The 20,783-nt window shown below is 33.6% G+C and overlaps 1 protein-coding gene across 1 annotated transcript; it reads right to left on the reverse strand.

Moving 5' to 3' along the window:
* Positions 1-4,158: 4,158 nt before the first annotated feature.
* On the reverse strand, positions 4,159-5,892 carry LOC111411197 (agamous-like MADS-box protein AGL80). The gene is made up of 4 exons (XM_023041751.1): positions 5,809-5,892; positions 5,394-5,730; positions 5,012-5,109; positions 4,159-4,308 (listed from the first exon to the last, which is right to left on the reverse strand). Exons 1-4 carry the CDS (start codon positions 5,890-5,892, stop codon positions 4,159-4,161), a joined length of 669 nt encoding a protein of 222 aa, XP_022897519.1.
* Between the last annotated feature and the right edge of the window lie 14,891 nt (positions 5,893-20,783).

The raw sequence follows: 20,783 nt of genomic DNA on the forward strand, positions 1-20,783 counted from the left end.
CACACACGAGCATCACGTGTTCTCAAGTTCCTCATAACTCGCTTAGCGCTATTATGGCCTTGCGTTTATCCTTTTCAACAAACTTTTAAGAGAGAAACTCCGACTCTCAATTGAGGCGGCGCCACCTCAAAATTTGTTTAGGTGAAGTTCTTCCCGTTCCTTTGTTAGTTTTAGTGGTACTTGTATTTTAGCACTGAATTTTATTAAGAGCTTAAAGCTCAACCCCAATTTCAATAACAACCAACATTATTTTAACTAGGATAGGATCATTGCGGATTTGAATAATGCTGTAACTATCCACATATCCAATGACTTCTTGTTATCCTTTGAACCCGTGGATTACCTTTTAAGTAATGACAAGGTTTCGTCATTGGTTGACCTTTTTTAGTTAAGGAGTTTCAACCCCATCCTACTTGAAATAGATGCTACTAAATCTCTATTTAGAGATGTAGTCAAAGGATCCGTCAAATTCTTAATTGACCTTACATAATCTAGGAAAATTATTCCATCATTGATTAATTTCCTTATGTAGTTATGTCTAAGACTCATATGTCTAGTCTTTCCATTGTATACCTCATTGTATGATTTTGCTAATGTGGCTTGACATCACACATGTGGGTATTGAAGAAATATTCTTCGATTCCAAAGGTCTCTCATAGAAGAGATCCTTGAGCCACTCAACCTCTTTCCCGATATCCAATAAGGCTACAAATTCAAATTTCATGGTCGAGGGTGTTATGCATGTTTGTTTCTTTGACTTTCAATAAACAACACCTCCTCCTAAAATGAACACCCATCCCGAGGTAGATTTACTTTAACCCGTACTAGATATCCAACTAGGATCGGTAAATCCTTTCAATATTGCCGAAAATTTAGTATATTGTAGGCCTAAGCTCTTGGTTTTCTTTAAGTAGCCAATAACTCTCCCAATCCTAGTTGGATTGCTAGTAAACCTACTAAGTCTTTTAGGGTCGATTTTCACTTGTAGAGTAAACCTACTAAGTTTACTTATTGTATAGGCTATATCTGGTCTTGTGTATTGAACTGCATACATAAGACTCCCTATAGCACTAGCATACTCCAATTGAGCAATTGTCATTTCATCATTCTTTACAAGTTTTAAACTTGGATCAATCGGGCTACTATACTCTTTTATGTTCAAGTGTTTGAACTTGTTTATCACATTCTCAATATAATGTGATTGACTTAGGTGATAACCCCCACTAGTCTTTGTGACTTTGATACTTAAAATGGTATCCACCTGTCCAAGATCCTTCATCTTGAATGTGGAAATAGAAACTTCTTCATTTCTTTACACCGACCATGTGATTATTTATAATCAACATGTCGTCAACATACAAGCGTATAAATGTCACATAATCACACTTTAAAATATAAACATCCATCTACGCTATTATATTTAAACCCAAATGATATTATTGCTAAGTCAAACTTTTCATGCCATTTTTTAGGTGCCTGCTTCAAACCATATAATGATTTTACTAAGTTGCACACCTTATGTTTGTTTTTAGGTAGAACAAACCCTTCACTTGTTCCATATAGATCTCCTCATCGAGACCCTCATGTAAGAATGTCATCTTGACATCCATTTGATGAATGTGCAAGTCGTGTATTGAAGCTAAAGAGAATAATATTCTTATTGATGTTATTCTAGCTACCGGTGCATGTGTCAAAAGAGAGTATTCCTTCTTTTTAGAGATAACCTTTGGCTACCAGACTGGCCTTGAAGGTATTTAGAGAGTCGTCAACATTATATTTTCTCCTAAACACCTATTTACATCCAATAGGTTTCGATTCGGGTGGTAAATCGACAAGTTCCCTTGTTTTATAAGACATTATCGAATTCATTTAATCTTTAATTATATCTTTCCAGAAGATGCTATCACAAGAAGCCATAGCTTCTTTATACGTTTTAGGTCGATTTTCACTTGTAGAGTAAAAGAAATTATCCATACAACATTCAACCCATTTCCCTCTACTACGTAAAAAGAGATAAGTTGAGAATCAATTTCATCCGGTCCCAAAGACTTCTCAGCTTTAGTTCTTTTTTTATTTTATTGGTCACTAGACTCATCAATATCTTCAGAAGACATGTCATCACATGCTCCACTTGAGCTAGGGATATTGTCAAGATTTTCCCACGATTCATTATCTTAAGATAACGAATCCTCAAAGAACTATGCATTGCTTGATTCGATAATTACATAGGTCTCCAAGTTTAGTAATCTATAAGATTTGCTATTGTTAACATATCCAACGAAGGTACATTTAATACCTCTTGGACCCAATTTGGTTCTATTAGTGTTCGTGTTCTTGCGACAAGCAAGACACCTCCACATTTTGAAGTATTCAATGTTTAGTTTTCTTTCTTTTCCACAATTCGTTAGGAGAAACCTTTGTATATTTTGAAGGAATCCTATTAAGTATCCAACATGCACTTAATAAAGCTTCATCCGACAAATTAAAGGGCAACTTAGCATATATAAGCATGGCATTAATCATTTCTACTAAAGTTCTATTTTTTTCTTTTAGCCAAACCATTTTGTTCGGGTGTCCTAGGGTAGATCATTGGTGAATTATGTCATGTTGTTTACAAAATAAGTTAAAATCTCTGGAAAAATATTTACCATCTCTATCACTTTTTAAAGTTTTAATTTTCTTTCCTAGATAATTTTCAACTTCATTTTTATACAACTTAAACATGTCAAAAGCCTATGTTTATATTTCATCAGATAAATATATGTGTATCTAGAAAAGTCATCAATAAAGGTAATAAAATACCTATTTCCACTGCTAGTTAACATGCCATTTAGTTCACATATAGCGGTATGGATTAATTCTAAGATACTAGAAGTTCTCTTAACATTCGTATGGTTTTTAGTCGTTTTTAATTCTACACATATCTTGCATTTATATTTCTTATTTTCATCATATGAAATCAAATCACATTTTTTCATACGTTTCATATTATTTTTACCAATATGTCCTAATCTAGGATGTCATAATGAAAATAAGTCAACAACATATGCAAAATCAATTTTATTCATTTTCTTGTCAATGGTACAGAGTTTGACCATTCCTTCACTAGAATAGCTTTCTCCAACAAATTTCCCATTAAGGAAGAGCATTTATCAGATTCATACACGCATTTGATACCCGATTTTCCTAAAAGATTATCACTCACTAAGTTCCTATTCATATCCGAAACATGTAAATTTGTAAGGGTAACGATTTTCCTAGAAGTGAAGATAATATCAACATTTCCCTTCCCAATGATCTTGGATCGAACTTCGTTGCCCATTTGAATCTCTTGGTCTCCATCCACTTCATAATATGTTTTGAATAAAGATTTATCATATGATACATGTACAATAGCACAAGTATCATACCACCACCCATGAACCTTTCCCTTGATTGCATTTATTTCACTTACGGTGGCCACAATTTTGTCCTCTTGGATGAAATTTATTTTACCTTCAAAGTTGTTTCTTTTCCAGTGTCTACAATCCTTTGCATAGTGTCCAAATTTTCCAGTCACAAAAACCCCTCATTTGGTCTTCTTCTTGGACTTATTCAAGTTCCCTAAAGACTTCCTCTTGTTGGATTTCGTAGGTAGTTCAAATTTTTCAACCGCATTAGCCTTAGAAGTTCCTTCCAAAGAGTTTTCACTTCTATTTTTTTCTTCGTCAATCCGAAGATATTTTTGCAATTGTTCTAAAGTATAATCTTCAAAACTATGCATGATTTTTTCCAGTATCCTTTCCTAGTACCCCGGAGTTTAGCAATTATAGCCCCTACTTGAAAGGTCTCTGAGATTTCAATCTTCATTGCCTTTAGTTTGTTGACAATCACTTGTAACTCGTGTACTTGGGGAAGAAAGGGAATATTATCAAGAAATTTAAAGTCAAAGTTTTTAGAAATTAAAAACTTCTTGGCACCTTCGTCTTCCGCTTTGTATTTACTCTCCAATGCATCCCAAATCTCTATTGCCGATGTTGTGTTTGTGTATAAGTCATATAAATAGTCCAACAATGCACCGAGTATGTGACAAGAGGCATATCAATTCATCTTCTTCACATTTTTGTCTTTTCGCCTTGATTGCTTCAGCCTCTCCATTTGCGGGTTCTGATAACGGCGCTAATCTGGATCCAAAATATAGGAGATCTTCAATGCAGTAAGGAGTAACTTCAACTTGTCTTGCCACTGCGTAAAGTTTGTATCATCAAACCGATCCAATCGTATCAAGTCTTGATTCATGAGTTTGATTGTTGTCATTGTTGTCTCGCTCTCCATTGCAGAAAAATAACATTTGAGAATGTTGGAAAATAATGGAAGGATGGAGATGAAACAAAAGAAAATGGTGCAAGAATTGGAGCAATGAGATGAAGAAATCGAAAAATAATCAATAACAACTTCGAAGGCTTAAACACGGGATTGCTATCCTCAAACATTATTCCCCCCCTCCTCCGGGATTTATGATATGCTTAAGGGTATTCCGACAAATGGTTTGAAGGATTATAACAAGCCTTGAGATGAATTTCACCAAAGAACAAAGTAAAATTATCCAAAACTTGAAGAACACTATAGAGAAAATGAATATGAATGAAGAGCAAGTGTTTAATCTTTGATTGTGCAATTGGAATGATTCTCAAAATTGTTTTCTCATATCAATGCCTTGAACATTAATCTTCTAAATATAGGCCACAACCAGCAGTGTGAAATGGCGTCAAAAAATGAGTGAAAAGTCACCGAAATTGAAACCATAACATTAAGAAACGGCCACCCAACAGTCACTAAATTGTACCATGTGACCGCATGGTACAAATCCATGTAGTCACATGCCTCTCTTAATTTTTTTTTTCATTCCATTGTTGGTTTTGAACAACCAATATACAACATAGAATATGTAGAAAATATGTAAATTTGACTTCAATTATGGAAATGTATAGTAAGTTTTAGCTTATATACACTATTCCAACTTCAAACATACATTTTTTTTTAATCTCAAATTCTTTCTATATCGATCATTTGAAAATGCATAAAATTTCTTCTCTTTAGTTTTATCTGGAATTAACGAATTCTCACTGACTGTAGTTAAGCAACAATAATCAAAATTATAATTAATTTGTACTGAAGGGTTCTAAATTTAGAACTTAACATCATTCAAAAATTTCATGAATTTAATATTTTAATTTTATATTAACAGACACGATAGCCAAAACAAAATCAAAGGAAGAATAAAAACAAACCACTGTAATTAATCCAAAAATAAACACAGATGAAAGTAAAAGGTTATGATTTATGAAAGAGACTTAATTCCCTAAAGTTGGGCCCAGCTGCGTCATCCCTAGGAGGAGTGGAGCTAGTCTCACCCATTTGTAAATTTGTAGCCCAGTTCTTTTCCAGTTCCTTCATTCGGGTCTTGATGTCCTGAATGTTTTGCTCCGCCAAGCGTCCCATTTCGGTTATGTCACTTAGAGGGACATTTTGCAGACTGGACAAACAAGCCATGCACTGGTGCATCAGAATTTCCATGTCTGTTATTCTGTTAATCCTCTGAAGCTTTTCGGCTTGTTTACGAGACTTCTGAACCCTTTGAATCGTATAGGACTCCTGGTTGAACAGTCTCTGGGTCTGTTCCACTTCTGGAAATTCCCGAAATCTGGAAATAATTTGCTGAGCATCGAGCCGAGATGGCCAAACTGTTGGCTGAGGTTAATAGGCACCATAGATTATAATACAAGCCTGTATATCGCACAGGGTGCAAAGTTCGTTAATCTTGTTTACTATTCCCTTCTTTCTCTTTCTAAAAGATGCCCTTCTCTCTGCATCATTGGCAATATACTCAAGCTTTATTTTCCCCCTAGTCATGTTTAGGGATGATTTTCGGAGGGTGAAATGGTGTTGTATACAGTATTTTTAATTCCAGAAGATGTTATTTATAAATAAAGAATTTGGGATTATTGAGAGAATAGCAATTGTTTACTTTCCTTTTTTAAATTGCGGCATTTAATTTTCATACAATAAGAAACAAAATCATATGGATAAACATTTTCTTGGCTTTTTTGGGAAGTGGCAACTGTCGTGTACAAGTGAAATAAAAAATTCGTCAACATAAGATTATCAATTTTCCAACTTAGCTATGAAAAAAAAGGGAAAAAATCCATTAACATCAAGTGCATAGAGATGGCTAAAATAGAAATTTAAAAGGTTTAATTTTTGTAGGCGATACATGTATCCAAAATAATTCAAAATTATGAAAATACTTACACAAGAAAATTAGAAGAGTCATACAAAAAAGGTTGTCCTTGATATTAACTTCATGCACCGACATCAATATTACGTATACCTTCAAACATTTACAATATAATGAAATGAAAATAAAAAAGTCATAATTTCATCATCTACATGTTTACAAAATCTCAATTCCTAGTTTTTAATCTACGTTCACCTACAAATTAGATGTGCATTTGATGAACATATTTTGAAAAAAATGAGCAATATTAACTTAAATAACTTTGTTAATCCTTGTAGATGTGATCAATAACAAGCAATAATATTATGTTATTTTATGTTGTGCTCAAGACTTCAATAGTAAATATGAGTTATAGCGTGATTCACAAGATGCTTTATCAAAATAAAGATAAAAGATTGTGAATTACCATGATAACATATCCATTCCTCTACATAAAGAGAATTGTATAAATAATAGTAGATTTAAGGATGCTTTATTAATATGCTGGAACACTATGGAGAATCAGGTCGATACAAATCTTAGGCTCTTATGATCATCTAATGGTACTAAGACAAACTATTGGTTGCAAACCCTCATATGCACATGATTTCATGAGAGTTTTTGGTGATTTGAAATCGGTTTCGATAAAATCATCGCGTAAGCCCTTGTTCATGAGACACGTAAGAAAATACATTAAAACATGTGATCAACAAATCATCTATTCCAATATATGAATATTAATTGGATCAAAAAATTGAAAGCACCATAGAAATGTTGAGGATTCCGTAGAAAAATGAAAGTTCAACAACATCTATGAAAAATCTCATATTTTCATTCAAAAGTCATATAGAAGATGATAAAGCTATAATGTGAGTTTAAATAGCAAATGTATGAAGTAAAACCTAAACTTTCGAAAGACATAATTGTCGTCATGTAACTAAAGTAATTGGAAACAAATAAAACCTAATAAATTACCAAAAAACGATAAATCTATGACCAAAGTTTAAATAATTAAAATCGAAAAGAAAAATAAAATCGTGCATAAGTCCTCATTTTCCTGTCATAATTAAAGTTGTTGGATATAAAATAAAAAATGAGAAAATCTCGAGAAAACATGATTTTCACCCATTCAATACCTAAATTCCTCCTTCATTATCCTTTTTCTAGGTGATATATATTAAATTGTCATACTATTAATCACATGTCATACCAGTACAATAAAATTGTTATTTCACAACAAAATATTTTGCGACATACAAAAAGTTATTGAAATAGATGATTTAGCACGATATGTTTATAAGGTTTGTCATAAATATTGTGACAAAAAAGTACCAAAAAAATATAAGCCTGTGTGAAAAATTGTGAATTATCAAAGTGTGACAAAAAATAAAGATGGTTGCAAAAAACATGATGGAAAGCATGGAGCCAATATATTGTTTGGTGGGAAACTTATGGCAATAAACTTTTATTTTTTGCAACAAAGTGTTTGTGATGCAATATGATATAGTGTTTGGGACAATGAATTTTTTTTGCCAAAAATCTAGGGATGAAAGAAAAAATTTGCAATACCTATATTTGTCATTACTCTAGCTTGTAGGGATGATGATAAAGAAATCGTGACATTCACATTCTTCGCATATTTGTCTTATTATAAATAATATTTATCACCGCTCTATTTAACTATTTTTTTTGTAATTAAATGAATCACAAAAAATTTCTAAAATTTAGAATTCAATCGTTATGATTGTATTTAGTTTTTGAGTGAATGGCCTTTCTTGATCATTATGATCCAAAATTCTTACACTGATTTGGATCAAACAATTGAAAGCATCATAGAAATATTCAAGATCTCCTAGACTAATGGAAGTTCGGCGGCATCTATGAAATATCTCATATTTTCAATCAAAAGTCATGCAAAAAAGATAAAGCTGTAATGAGAGTTTAAATAACAAATGTACATATTAAAACCAAAACTTACGAAAGACCTAATTGTCCTTAAACAAATAAAGTAATTGGAATCACATAAAAATTAAGAAATTACCCAAAAAATGAAAAATCTATGACAAAATTTTAAATATTTAAAATTGGAAAGAAAATAAAATTTTGTAAAAGACCTAATTGCCTTTTCATAATTAAAGTTGTGGAATAGAAAAAAAAAACTAAGGAAACAAGGGAGCAATTGAAAACTTGGCGATCCTCTCAAAATATTTTAAGATGGTTAGCCTTCTTTAGGAATGGGCACGGGCCAATTCCATCTGGTTTGGAAGGGAAACAACCGAAATCAAGTACCACTGAATTTTTTTAAAATGGAACAATTGGTTCCATATTTAATTATAGAACCGAATTGGACCCAAACCAACTGGTTTGGCTTTGGCCTAGTCTGACTTTTTACATTAAAAATATCAAAATAAAATGTTCGCTAAAAAAAATTTCAAAAGATATTTCTGACACAATATTTTTAAAAAAATATATAGAAGATTTACACATATATATACAGTAATGATGTCCTAAGCACCAGTGCTAAGTTTATATTAAGTACATGTGACACATCAACCTATAAAAATAGCATAAAACTCCAATAATTAAACAAACATGCCATTAAACAAGAATTTTCATTAAGTGTGCCTTGAAGTTGCAACTTCTCACTAAATTTACTTTCAAATTGCTAATTTTCAAGTGAACAATATTAGGGCCTATTTGAGCCACATTATTTCAAAAAAATAAATTTTTAAACAGTGATTTGACATCATTTCAACCAGCTGCCAATCTGCCCTTTTCTCTATTCTCCCGACTTTTGCGTGTATCTCTTATTTTGGCTGCATTTTCTCTCTTCAAATTCACAACCAGTCGCCTTTTTAATTCTCTCCCCCAGCTTCCGATTTCTGTGCGTATATATAATCAATTCAGCCCTTGTGTTTAATCAAATTAGACGTCCAATTAGTCATTGAATTTTGATTCCAAAGCAAGTCTAATTGAGGTCCACTTAATTACATTGCCTATTTAATGCAATTTTCTCTCCAAGGTTTCCTCTTTCTCAAATAGTGCAATTTAGTTCATCATTTGTGCAATTAATATCCATAACTAAAAACAAAAGAAAATTAACCCAAGTAGAATTTAATAATTTGACAACATAAAACTTTAGTAATATGACATAAATAAATGCACAAAAATGCGCTTCTCAATATAAACCATTACATGTGCAAGGTTCAACACTTTCATCCTCATTTTCTGCATATTTTGGTAACACGTCGAAAGTTGGTTCCCATAAGTATTTGTATTAGAGAAGGAAACCAAATCTCGATTAGCTAGAAAGCCATGCATACGCATGGTATAAACCACTGCATATGCGTGGTTTAACATTCTCATACTCAAGTTCTATAGATTTTGGGGTTTCACACACAACTTCATTATCCCATGTGCACGCATGGCTTTGGCAATTTTGGGATCTCGTTGAACTTCTTCTAATGTTAATTTGATCATTTTTCATGCTGTTTTAGTCCTTAGTATTATATTCAAGTCCAATTGATCCTATGTAATCTTCAATCTTCATTTTGTCATTCGAATCAACTATTATGTATTTGCAATTTGGTCCCCAAACTTTGGAAACATCATTTTTGTCGATTTTTTGTTCTTTTCTTCTAATTTCACTTTCAATCATTGAGTTTTACCTAAAAAAAACAATAAATACACGAGATTAAGCTATAATTTATCAAAGGTAATCCCAAATATAAATAGATTAAAGTAAAAAAACCTTTAGAATCTTGGAAAACCCTTACTTGAAGAAATACAATATGAAATAACTTTATGTTTATGAATGAAAATTACATAACTAGCCTAGTATATATCTCAATATTCAAATTAGGATTTTAAGCCTAGGGAGTGAATATTCTAAAGTGGGTTGGCGAGAAAAGCCTATAAGGATATTTTAGAATTGTGTGCAAAAAAATTGTAGATGCGAAGGAACATGATCCATGCCCAAAAATGGAGATGTAGGGTTATCTTTGAAAATGAGTTTTGGGAAAAATGAATTTTGAGAAAAATAGGGCTCAAATCGGGGCTAAATTAAACTCATGCAAGTAACTCCAAGGTTTCAAGTATCAATTCTACATACATCCTCTATAGAATCAATATATTATGCATTCTTTGGCTGAATTATGATGATGTACACGATATTCGCTTTTTTACAAGGTTACAAGTGACTCCAAGTTGCAGTATCAATTTTATATACATCCTCCTTTTTTTTTACAAGTTCAGTGGCCAAAATTCGACTATCTTAAAACAAAGCAAGTAATCAAAGATGTCTTTAAAAATACAGTGAGCAATTAAAGATATCTTTCAAAGTATAATGAGTAATCAAAGACGCATTTCTTATGTGAAAATTTGCGTGAGTTTGTGGACACCACTTGTGCATTCATCTGCTATGTCCCCAATTTCATTACCATTGTGAAATGAATGTCCTGGTAGTGAGTAATGACCAATATCTTGACAAGTTTAATGATAAAAACTCTGTATTTAAAACTTTAGTGAGCAATCATAAATACCAACACAAGTTTAAAGATTATTTGGACTATTAACTTGGTTAATCGTTGTAGATATGATCAACATCATATAAAAATTATTTAATGTAATTGTTCGTACGTCATTTGTGTTATGTTAAGGACTTCAATAGTAAATATGAGTTACAATGTAAATTCATGAGATATTTTTTCAAAATAAAAATAAAAGTTCATGAAATACCGTGATAACATATCCAAGATCACCCTCTACATAACATAAATTATTATAAGAAAATTGTATGAACATTGATAAATTTAAGGGCAATTTATTGATACGCTGGAACACTACGGACAATCAGGTCAATACACATCTCGAGGCTCTTATGGTCTTTGAATGGTACAAAGAAAAACTATCGAGACACTACAACATTTTATACATTTTGTAACATTTCAATATAGGTTTTTTGTGATCCTATTAAATGAAAATGATTTTTTTTTTATCTAAACTTAATATACTGGCATTAATTAAAATGCCAACTAAATTAACCATCCCAAATTGCTTATCTCCATATTTCACTTTAGTGGAAATTACACAGTTCCAGGTGTTTGAATATCGCATTGCAAACATCAGGTGAGGAAGTTTTTTCTACACAATTCAGGTTTTGATTTAATTATTAAATGTCAGATATTTTTGTTTTCCTTTAATAATTAGTGGATATGTATAGTAACTGATGGTACGTTTCCTTAATTATCGTTATTCAAATTACAATTAACTTAACTACCATATTAATCCAGTTCCTCTCTCTCTCTCTCTCTCTCTCTCTCTCTCTCTCTCTCTCTCTCTCCCCCCCCCCCCCCCCCCCCCCCCCCCCCCCCCCCCCATGATTCCACACATCTCCAAACCCTCTCTCTTTTGTACTCGTCCTCCACGACTCAAGAAGATCCATTCAGTTACTTTCCATTCTCACCATTTTCGAGTTCATTTTGTTTAGCTTATTGCTATATCATCAACAACATCCATTACATTTTTCGTAACAATTGAATTAAAATGGAGAAATCAAAGTTTGTGGAAGGGAGTATTAATGTCAAAGACACCACACAAAGAAGAAGCAAGAGAAAATATGAGGAGAGCCCAAAAAAAAAAAACCATCGAAAAAATGTGCAGTGTCTGTGAACAAGCAGAAAGGGCAATCAAACAATGTTATTTCCTTTTTTTGTCATTTCTTTATCACTTTAGTGAGATGTATGCATGCAAAATCGTTTCGATTCAATTCAATTTGGTATTGGGTATGACCTAGGCTTTTGGGTATCAAGACTATGTAGTATGGAAATTTATTTGTGTTTGTATTTTGATATCTAATATGTCGTATGAGGTCAAATAATCTAAATGTGACCATGATAGACGATATGTGATCTGAGCCGAATGTATATGTGACTTGAATGCATTACATTATGTATGTTCTAAGAATGAAGAGCTCTTATATGTGACCTTATTAATTTGATTGCACACTAACATACACATATCTATGACCTGAGTGCATGTGAAGAAATTTATGCAATGTTGAAATTGTAACACATTGCTGTGAGGTGATATAAATCAAATTATTGGTTTTTTGACATGTTTTCTAGTTATTGGTTTGTTAGTGACAACGTGATGCTTGTGACCTTATTAATCTAAATGTAACCTTGTTGAATGCATAACATGATTTATGCTTGTAGCCTTATTAATCTGATTACACAGCAACATACAAATTTCTGTGTCCTGAGTGTACATGTGCATGTATACATGACCCGTTTAACAGAGTATGTGATCTCATTTTAATCTTTTGTATAACATATCTTCTGCGTACAATTTCACTATAATTGTTTAACATTATTTCAATCTAAATACCAACCTCGCAATTCATAATACCAGAAAACAAGTGGTTTCCAAGCAAAATTACAACTTCAGTCTATAAAAATGTCCTGAATGCCATTCAAACAAGCTTAAGCCGACAATGAAACCGTATATTTATGGGAACCTATTTTGCCCATTTTCTAGATTGCTACGAAATCGTGATACAACCACAATTGATTCACTTCTTCTTTTTAGGCAGGTTTATCATCCGAACGACAAAGAAATGTAGTTTTATGTGGCTAGATAATCTGTTAAGTTTTTCATCTCTAAGTTATGTTTAGTCACAGGCCTGAGATGTGACTTTGGTGTCACAATTGTAACCTAAACAACTATGACCTTGGCCTAAGAGGTTATCTAGCATCTATGACATAAACAACTGTGACTTCGATGTCACATACGTATTTTCAATTGATGTCTCGCATATGTCTGATGCCATATCCCACAACGTACATAGCTCACCAACAGCATGTGAATTAACTAGCATCGTGATAGATGGTTTATCTATCTCTGCCTCCGTAACATTAATGATTAATGGGTATTTAGCATGTTCGCGCTCCATATCCTTAGGCATGATGTACGAAAGCACATTGCTGCCATTTCTAATCCTGATTGGAGACATATCTTCATGCAGTACATACTTTAACGAGACTACTACATTTGTGGGATCCAAATCAAACTCTTTCATAACCATGTCAATAAGGTTTACATAACTGCAATTTCGATCTACCGACGCCAAAGAAGTTTGAGTTCCATGCAATAGGTACACGTGCAAGTATGTCATTTCTGCAAATTTAATTTAATTTTATTAGTGGTCTTGTGATGAAAGTATAACAATCACACAGTTAGTATATGAGCTCCTAAAATGGAAGGCAAGCACATTTTTCAACAAGTCACAAATGAATATATGGTTGAAAATAGATCACAGGAATTCTCATACACAAAGAATGTGCATTAGTCACATATTCAGAGTGCACATAATATTCAGAGTGTTTACCTTCAGGTCACATTTGTTGAAGAATTTCATTTACAAAGAAGATGAATGCTAAGCACACAGGTTACAAATCATCTAACACAATTCTCACACACAGAGTATGCGCATTAGTCCCATACACAGAATGCAGGTAATATTTTTGAGTGTTTACCTTTAGGTCACATTTTTAAAGAAGTCAATGAGGAAGAATATGGATGTCACCATGTTTGAGACATAGGTCACAGATCATTTATCACAAGTCTCATGTGTAGCCTTCACATTACATTGCATACAGTACGTGCATTCGTTACATATGCAGAGATCAGGTAATATGTGGATTAGATTTTTCTTGACACGTTACCATATATCAACGCTATCTAGGTATAGAACATTAGAAAGCACCAAGAAAGTGATGAGTTATCTACAAAGAACCAAAGACTACACACTCACATACAAGCATTCCAACAATCTTGAAATTGTTGGATGTATTGATTGAGATTTTGCCGAATGTATAGACATAATGAAGTTTACTTCATGATACATTTTTCTTCTTGTTAGAGGAGCTATGTCTTGGAAAAATAGCAAGCAAACTATAATTGCATCGTCTACCGTGGAAGCAAATTTCATTGGCTGCTATGAAGCTACAAGACAAATATTATGGTTGAGAAATTTTGTCAAAAACATAAGAATTGTCAATAATATAGAGACTCCTTTGAAAAGTTATTGCGATAATTCAAGTATAATTTTCTTTTTGAGAAATAACAATAGTGAAAGTCGAAGGAAACATATCGACATAAAGTATCTGGTTAAGAGAGATCGAATAAAGAAAAATAAAATGACCATTGAGCATATCAAGACATGTCCCATGATTGAAGATCCCATGACTAAGGGCTTGCCAGCTAAAGTTTATAAAGCTCATGTTGAGAATATGGAACTTGCGTGATCATTATGATACTATCATGTTTGATTTTAAGATTGTTATTCCTGTATTTGAAACAATGTTATTAGAACACTTAAAATTTATAATTTGGATATCCATTGTGGTTATTAAAGTTTGGACCCTAAATGACTTATAGGAAGTTTATTCATAAATTAAAGTACTTTTTAGAGGTCATCAACTTGTAATACATGGAAGGAAATATTTGGTTACTAAAACTGGACCCCTGTGATTCAAGTAATGTAAACTCCTACTTGGGTAGGTTATTGGTAGTTTCAGTACATGGCCATATTAAGTACCCACTTCAAGTTAATCATTAAACATGTGGAACAAGTACGAGAATTTAAACAATTTGTGGCCCATATGCTCAATATAAAGTTAAATTAATTAAAGTTCAAATTGTAGGTTTTAGTTGCCTAGATAACTTCCTATTTAGGTGTTAGAAAGATGTTATTGTAGAAGAAAATCACCCACTTTCATATTAGATGGAAGTTGTAGAGGTTATTTTTATATACATGCCAAAGGGTCCCTAGCCAAACTCGTACAAAATCTCCATAGAATTTTCTCTCTAAAATTGAAAGTCTTGTGTTTGTTTTCATCATGTTGAAGGGGCTTCAAAGTGGGTATTGGCTGGAAGACCTTTGGTGCTTTAAGGAATCATTTCTACTGTAGATTTTCAATTAAATCTTAGATAACATGGCTAGAGATATGAATTTTATTTTCTTTTATTTTTTTCCTAAATTTGTATGTTGTTTTTTTGCTGTGCGAATGATGATGAGAGATAATAGGGCCATCGAAGGCATTTCATCACCGATGGGAAGCAATAGCTTTCTCTCCTTAACCAACACTGTCATTGAACGAAACCTAGCTGAGGGTTTTCACGAATTATCCGCTCTCCTATGCGACGAGTTCAATGACACAGCCCCACGCAACATCATCCTACACCTCCATCTCTTTAACATCAACCAACATATAATCGTCCAAGTTTTCCTCCATTCTTACGCCCTTCATTGAAGCAAGTACTTTGTCACCCTCCTTTTCAATTGCTAGAAGCAACAAAATGAAACCTCATCAGGAAAGTCCCCAAAAATCCAATGCAATCTCGTTGTCTCGAACACATTTTATTCCATCGATGACAACCTCAAGTTAATTCAACTCCTCTACAGTGATGATTTGTCGACATCAAAAAACAATGTTTCCACTACAATGTTCTTGCTTCCAGTCGCTATTAAATTAATCTTTAAGGATTGCATTAAAAGATATGCTCTATTCCTTGAGGGGATGCCATGGTCTGAAGATGAAGAATTAGAATGAGAATTGATCCCTCTTTAAGTTATAAAAAGTGTAAAGAGCTCATTGCCAGGTTTTCCCTACAAAAAGAAATTCAAAGAAATGCTTTGTAAATCAGTACTATTTGTTCATAACTGTTCAAACTAGGTCCATGCTAAGCACTTAATCTTGAGTCTATTGAAAGATTTCTCTTCAAGGGAGCTGGAGAGGAGGGTTTTGGATAGGGGATTTGAGAAGAGCTTGGATGTTGTGGAGAAGTCATTTGAGGAGTACGTAAGTATTGATTTGGGAGGGCTTCCAATATATGGGGAAGAGATGATTGAGATGTCTTTAATTCAGGCGACGAGTAATGCTAATAGCTTGTTATAGTTGGTGAAGCGATGATTGAGCTGAGTGTGGCTGGCACAGCTGTCAAGGATGTTTTCAGATGATGTCTGGGATCTATATGAAGAAGTCATTACAGACTTTGGATTCAATTTTCTAGATTCATCTAGGATTTTACCAACTTTATTATCCCTCCTCAACCATAGAAAAATCTAGAGAATACATTGAAGATATTTTCCATCACCATTCTACATTTCTCTAGGAAAATGGCTAATAATCAATTAATTGAATTATCTAATAATGCGAACCCGGTTAGCACGGTTGCTATTGAACTCACAAGATATTGACACCGAATCCCAAGAAAGCCAAGAACAAGGTTTTGGACTCAACCCACAATATTGAAACCAAACAGCCCAACAAGAATGGCGCTACGAAGGACCTCTTGATTATGCAACACAATTAATTTCACCCGAAATTGTGGATCTAACTCAATAATCACGAAACAAACAACCAACACAGTCACATGGACATCACGACCTTTTGATTATAAATAATTAATTGAAATCACACCCACTGTTTTGAATGCCACAAGAACAATTAATTTTTGATAATTTCGATGTTCGAGAAGAACAAGATAATTTGAAGCAAAAGCTTCTTGAGAGAATTCTCCATTAATTCATAATAAAAAGTCTTTTTTATGATAATAAGAAAATAAACTATTTATACTAAATAATCTAGAATAATATTAAAAGGAAATAAACTCTAGGAAACCTAGAAATCTAGTAAAACTGAAAAATAGAGTTCTAAAATATCTAAATTACCAAAAATAAAAAATTGGACCAAAATAAAACTTCTCTAGATCACATCAGACCCTCCCTCTTCAAGAGGATTTGTCCTCGAATTATGATCTAAGTTATAGCCTTTATTTTCAAACAATTCAAGCACATGAAATGGCGCATCACTTCTCGGATGCAATTTGGACCTCTTTTGACCTCGAACTCTCCTCTTTTAAATATAGACCCAATCACCATCACATAGATCAAAATGTGCTTGCGTTAACTGCTTAATTTTGCAAGTTGGAAATGCTTCAATGAAAACTCCACTTGATGAATAACCATGCATCTTCATTGCTTTACTTGGCCCAAGCATTTGACGCCATGTCACTTCCAATGTATCCATATCGTCCTTTAGTTCATCTTCCTCTACCGCTAGAAGTAAGGTACGTCCATTATGAATCCGAGTACTAGGCCGATACGACATGCATTGGTTGTGGAATGATGTGTGCATTGCATGAAAGAACCTTTCTTTGTATGACTTCTCTTTTGCCTCAGGTTGAATGAATACGAAAGAGAGATCAATCAAAAAATAGGCTATGAATGAAGAAGTAGTGGGCCGTAAGGTTTGTTCTTTTTGGATTTCCTGATAGAATTCCAAGTCATTTCTCTCTTTATTCATCTTCATTTCCAGGGCTTGTCTGACTCTTGCAATTAGAGGCTCCGTTATGAACCGAGAAGAGGGAGGAGGCTCTTGCAAAAGCCCCGCCCGCCCTTCTCTATTTTGAGCCGTAGCTTGTTGGCTTTGCTTTGCCCTTGAGTTTGTCAACCAACCTATGGCTATGGCTATCTTGATGCCCGATCTCTAGAACTAAAGGTAAGTTAAGGAAAGCCTTGTAGGTGGGAGTAATTAAATAACTATCGAAAAGGGCTTTTTTAGGCTTATGGAGTGAGACTTTCTATTAAGAAAAGAGGAATGCCCGCGAATCCATTCAACTCTCTACATATGTAGTTTCTTTAGTACCTTCAAAACTCCGTCATCTCCTCGGGAATCACAAAGTCAATTTTTGATAGATAAGGAAAATCCAACCGATGTAGTAAATTTTTGGGACGAGTGGTATTATATTAGGATTGTGTTCTGGAATCAAGTTTTCGACAACCTACAAAACAGAATTAACCAAACTAGAGAGGGAATTGTTAATTTTCACCATGGTCTCCTCAACTTCAGGCTTCCTTTCAATTAAACTCACTTCCAACTTCTCCTTCCCTTTCGAAGACTTTTCTTTATTGTCTTTCTGCATATCCTCTTCCCCATTTGGATTTTCACTCTCAATTTCCTTTTCACTCTCTTGTGGTCTTTCTCCTTTTACCTCACAACTAACCACCTCACAATTTTCTGTCTTACCCTTTTGTTTCCCCATTGAGTTTTTTGAGAGTTAACCAGGTCACGAATCTCTGAGAGTTCATACTTATAATTTAACCCACTCCTCCTGCTAGATGTATGATCAACATGCTTCATAAGTGATGATTTCTCTTCTGTTGAATACCCAACTCCACTGTATCTTCTAGGCTCTTCTCTAAATTCCCGCTCACACCAATCCCGCTTATAAAAATAATTAGGCGTATATCACTTCCTCATTATAGTCCTCAATTCATCCCAAATTTCAATACGCTCTCTTCGTTCCTCCGCCTAGATTTTGTCGACTGATCCCACCAAGTAATTGCATAATCCACAAACGTGTTCATAGCTAACTTTAATTTTCTCTTTTGAAGTAATCATGGCAATCAAATACTAATTCTACCCATTCTTCCCATGCCAAGTATGTCTTGGGATCGTTCCTACCCTTAAATTGTGGAATTGTCATCTTTTCATATCCCAATCTCCCATCAACACCATTTCCAACCAAATTTTTACACCTCCCTTCAATCCTCTCCATCCTATCTCCCACATTCCCCAACAATCTCTCCAAACGCCGAAACAACCTTCTAGACATTTTGAATTGAATTCCAATTGGGTTGTGTGACTCAAGGACTCAAAAAGAATTTGCACTGAACAACTTTGATTAAAACTTTTATAAATTCAAGAAACCAGTTCTTGAATTGAAATTTGACTCGACAAAAATAGAATTTGATTCAAAGGACTAGTCGGCAATTCTTTTTTTATGAAAATATTTTAAGTTTTTTAAAATATCCCATGAACAGTAGACAGTACGGATGAATAGTACCGTGAACATTTTTCTTTAGACTCTTGATATAGAGAATTTAACTACGACACTGACACAACAAATGGAAGTTGATTTGGATGCAAATTGAATCCAAAAACAACTTTTGATATTTTTTTTGGGATTTTTCTAGATCAAAGACTCTAAACAACAAAAGACACAAGGAACACTAAAATAACGCGGGAAAACAAAAACAAAGACTCAACAAAACAAAAAGAAAAGGATATAATCTTGATTTTGGTGCCTTAGCTTTGATACCAAATGATGCGAACCCGGTTAGCACGGTCGCTATTGAACCCATAAGATATTGGCACCGGATCCCAAGAAAGCCAAGAACAAGGTTTTGGACTCAACCCATAATATTGGAACCAACCAACCCAACAAGAACGGCGCTATGAAGGACCTCTTGATTACGCAACACAATGAATTTCACCCGAAATTGTGGAACTGACTCAATAATCACAAAACAAACAACCATCACAGTCACATGGACATGCCGACCTTTTGATTACAAATAATTAATTGAAATCACAGCCGTTGTTTTGAATGCCACAAGAACAATTAATTCTTGATAAGTTCGATGTTCAAGAAGAACAAGATAATTTGAAGCAAAAGCTTCTTGAGCAAATTCTCCATTAATTCATCATAAAAAGTCTCTTTTACAATAATGAGAAAATAACATATTTATACTAAATAACCTAGGATAATATTAAAAGGAAATAAATTCTAGAAAACGTAGAAATCTAGTAAAACTAGAAAACAGAGTCCTAAAAAATCTAAATTACCAAAAATAAGAAATTGGACCAAAATAAAACTTCTCTAGATCACTTCATCTAGAATCATCAAATTTTATGTAGAAAAATTGCCACCACCAACTTGTACCTCTATAAATAGGGGATAGTGCATGGTGAAATATGTGTGAAGAGAGTGAGAGCGATAAGACAGAGTGGGAAAGAGAGAAATAGTGGGACAGTATAGTGTTTTAGAGAGGAGTGTTTCCATATAATCAAAAGTGTGTAAAATCGATTTTATAAATAAAATAATATATTTCTTTAAGTCTTAAATTCTTCGATTTAGTATCAGAGCTAGAGCTAGGCAATTGGGAAAGGATTTTTGAGCTTCTTGAGATTGTGCACAAAGTGAGATTGTGAAACTTTATTAAAACTTGCTTGATTACGAGAAGGTAAATTAAGTCACGATAAACGACCTACAAGTGGTAGGAGGAATGAGAAAGCTCGATAATCAGAATTATACCACATAGCAAACTTACATGGAGTCATATCTCCAAGGGCAAGACCTGTTGGATGTTTTTGGTGCAAGCAACGTAACACAGCCAGAGGAGATCGGAGCTCTGAAGAAGTGGAAAGTCAAAGCATGTAAGGCTTTGTTTGTTTTAAAGACAACAATCGAGGAAGAGTTGTTGGAGAACATAAAAGACATGACTACACTAAAGGAAGCATGGGACACTTTAGCCTCACTGTTCTCGAAGAAAAATGATCTGAGGTTGCAATTGCTGGAAATTGAGCTACTCTCGATTACTCAAGGAGAACTAATGGTAAGTCAATATTTTAATAAAGTTTAATCCCTTTGTCGTGAAATTTCAGAGTTAGATTATTCA

Source organism: Olea europaea, chromosome 15 (genome assembly GCF_002742605.1).
Source record: "Olea europaea var. sylvestris chromosome 15, O_europaea_v1, whole genome shotgun sequence".
NCBI classification, from domain to species: Eukaryota; Viridiplantae; Streptophyta; class Magnoliopsida; order Lamiales; family Oleaceae; genus Olea; species Olea europaea.

Coding starts and splice junctions, on each gene's coding strand:
- LOC111411197 (XM_023041751.1), bottom strand. CDS start 5,892: ATGACTAGGGGGAAAATAAAGCTTGAGTATATTGCCAATGATGCAGAG. Junction 5,731..5,808: donor GAAAGAGAAAGAAGGGAATA/GTAAACAAGATT, acceptor TATTAACCTCAG/CCAACAGTTTGGCCATCTCG. Junction 5,110..5,393: donor GGCTACAAATTTACAAATGG/GTGAGACTAGCT, acceptor GCTTAACTACAG/TCAGTGAGAATTCGTTAATT.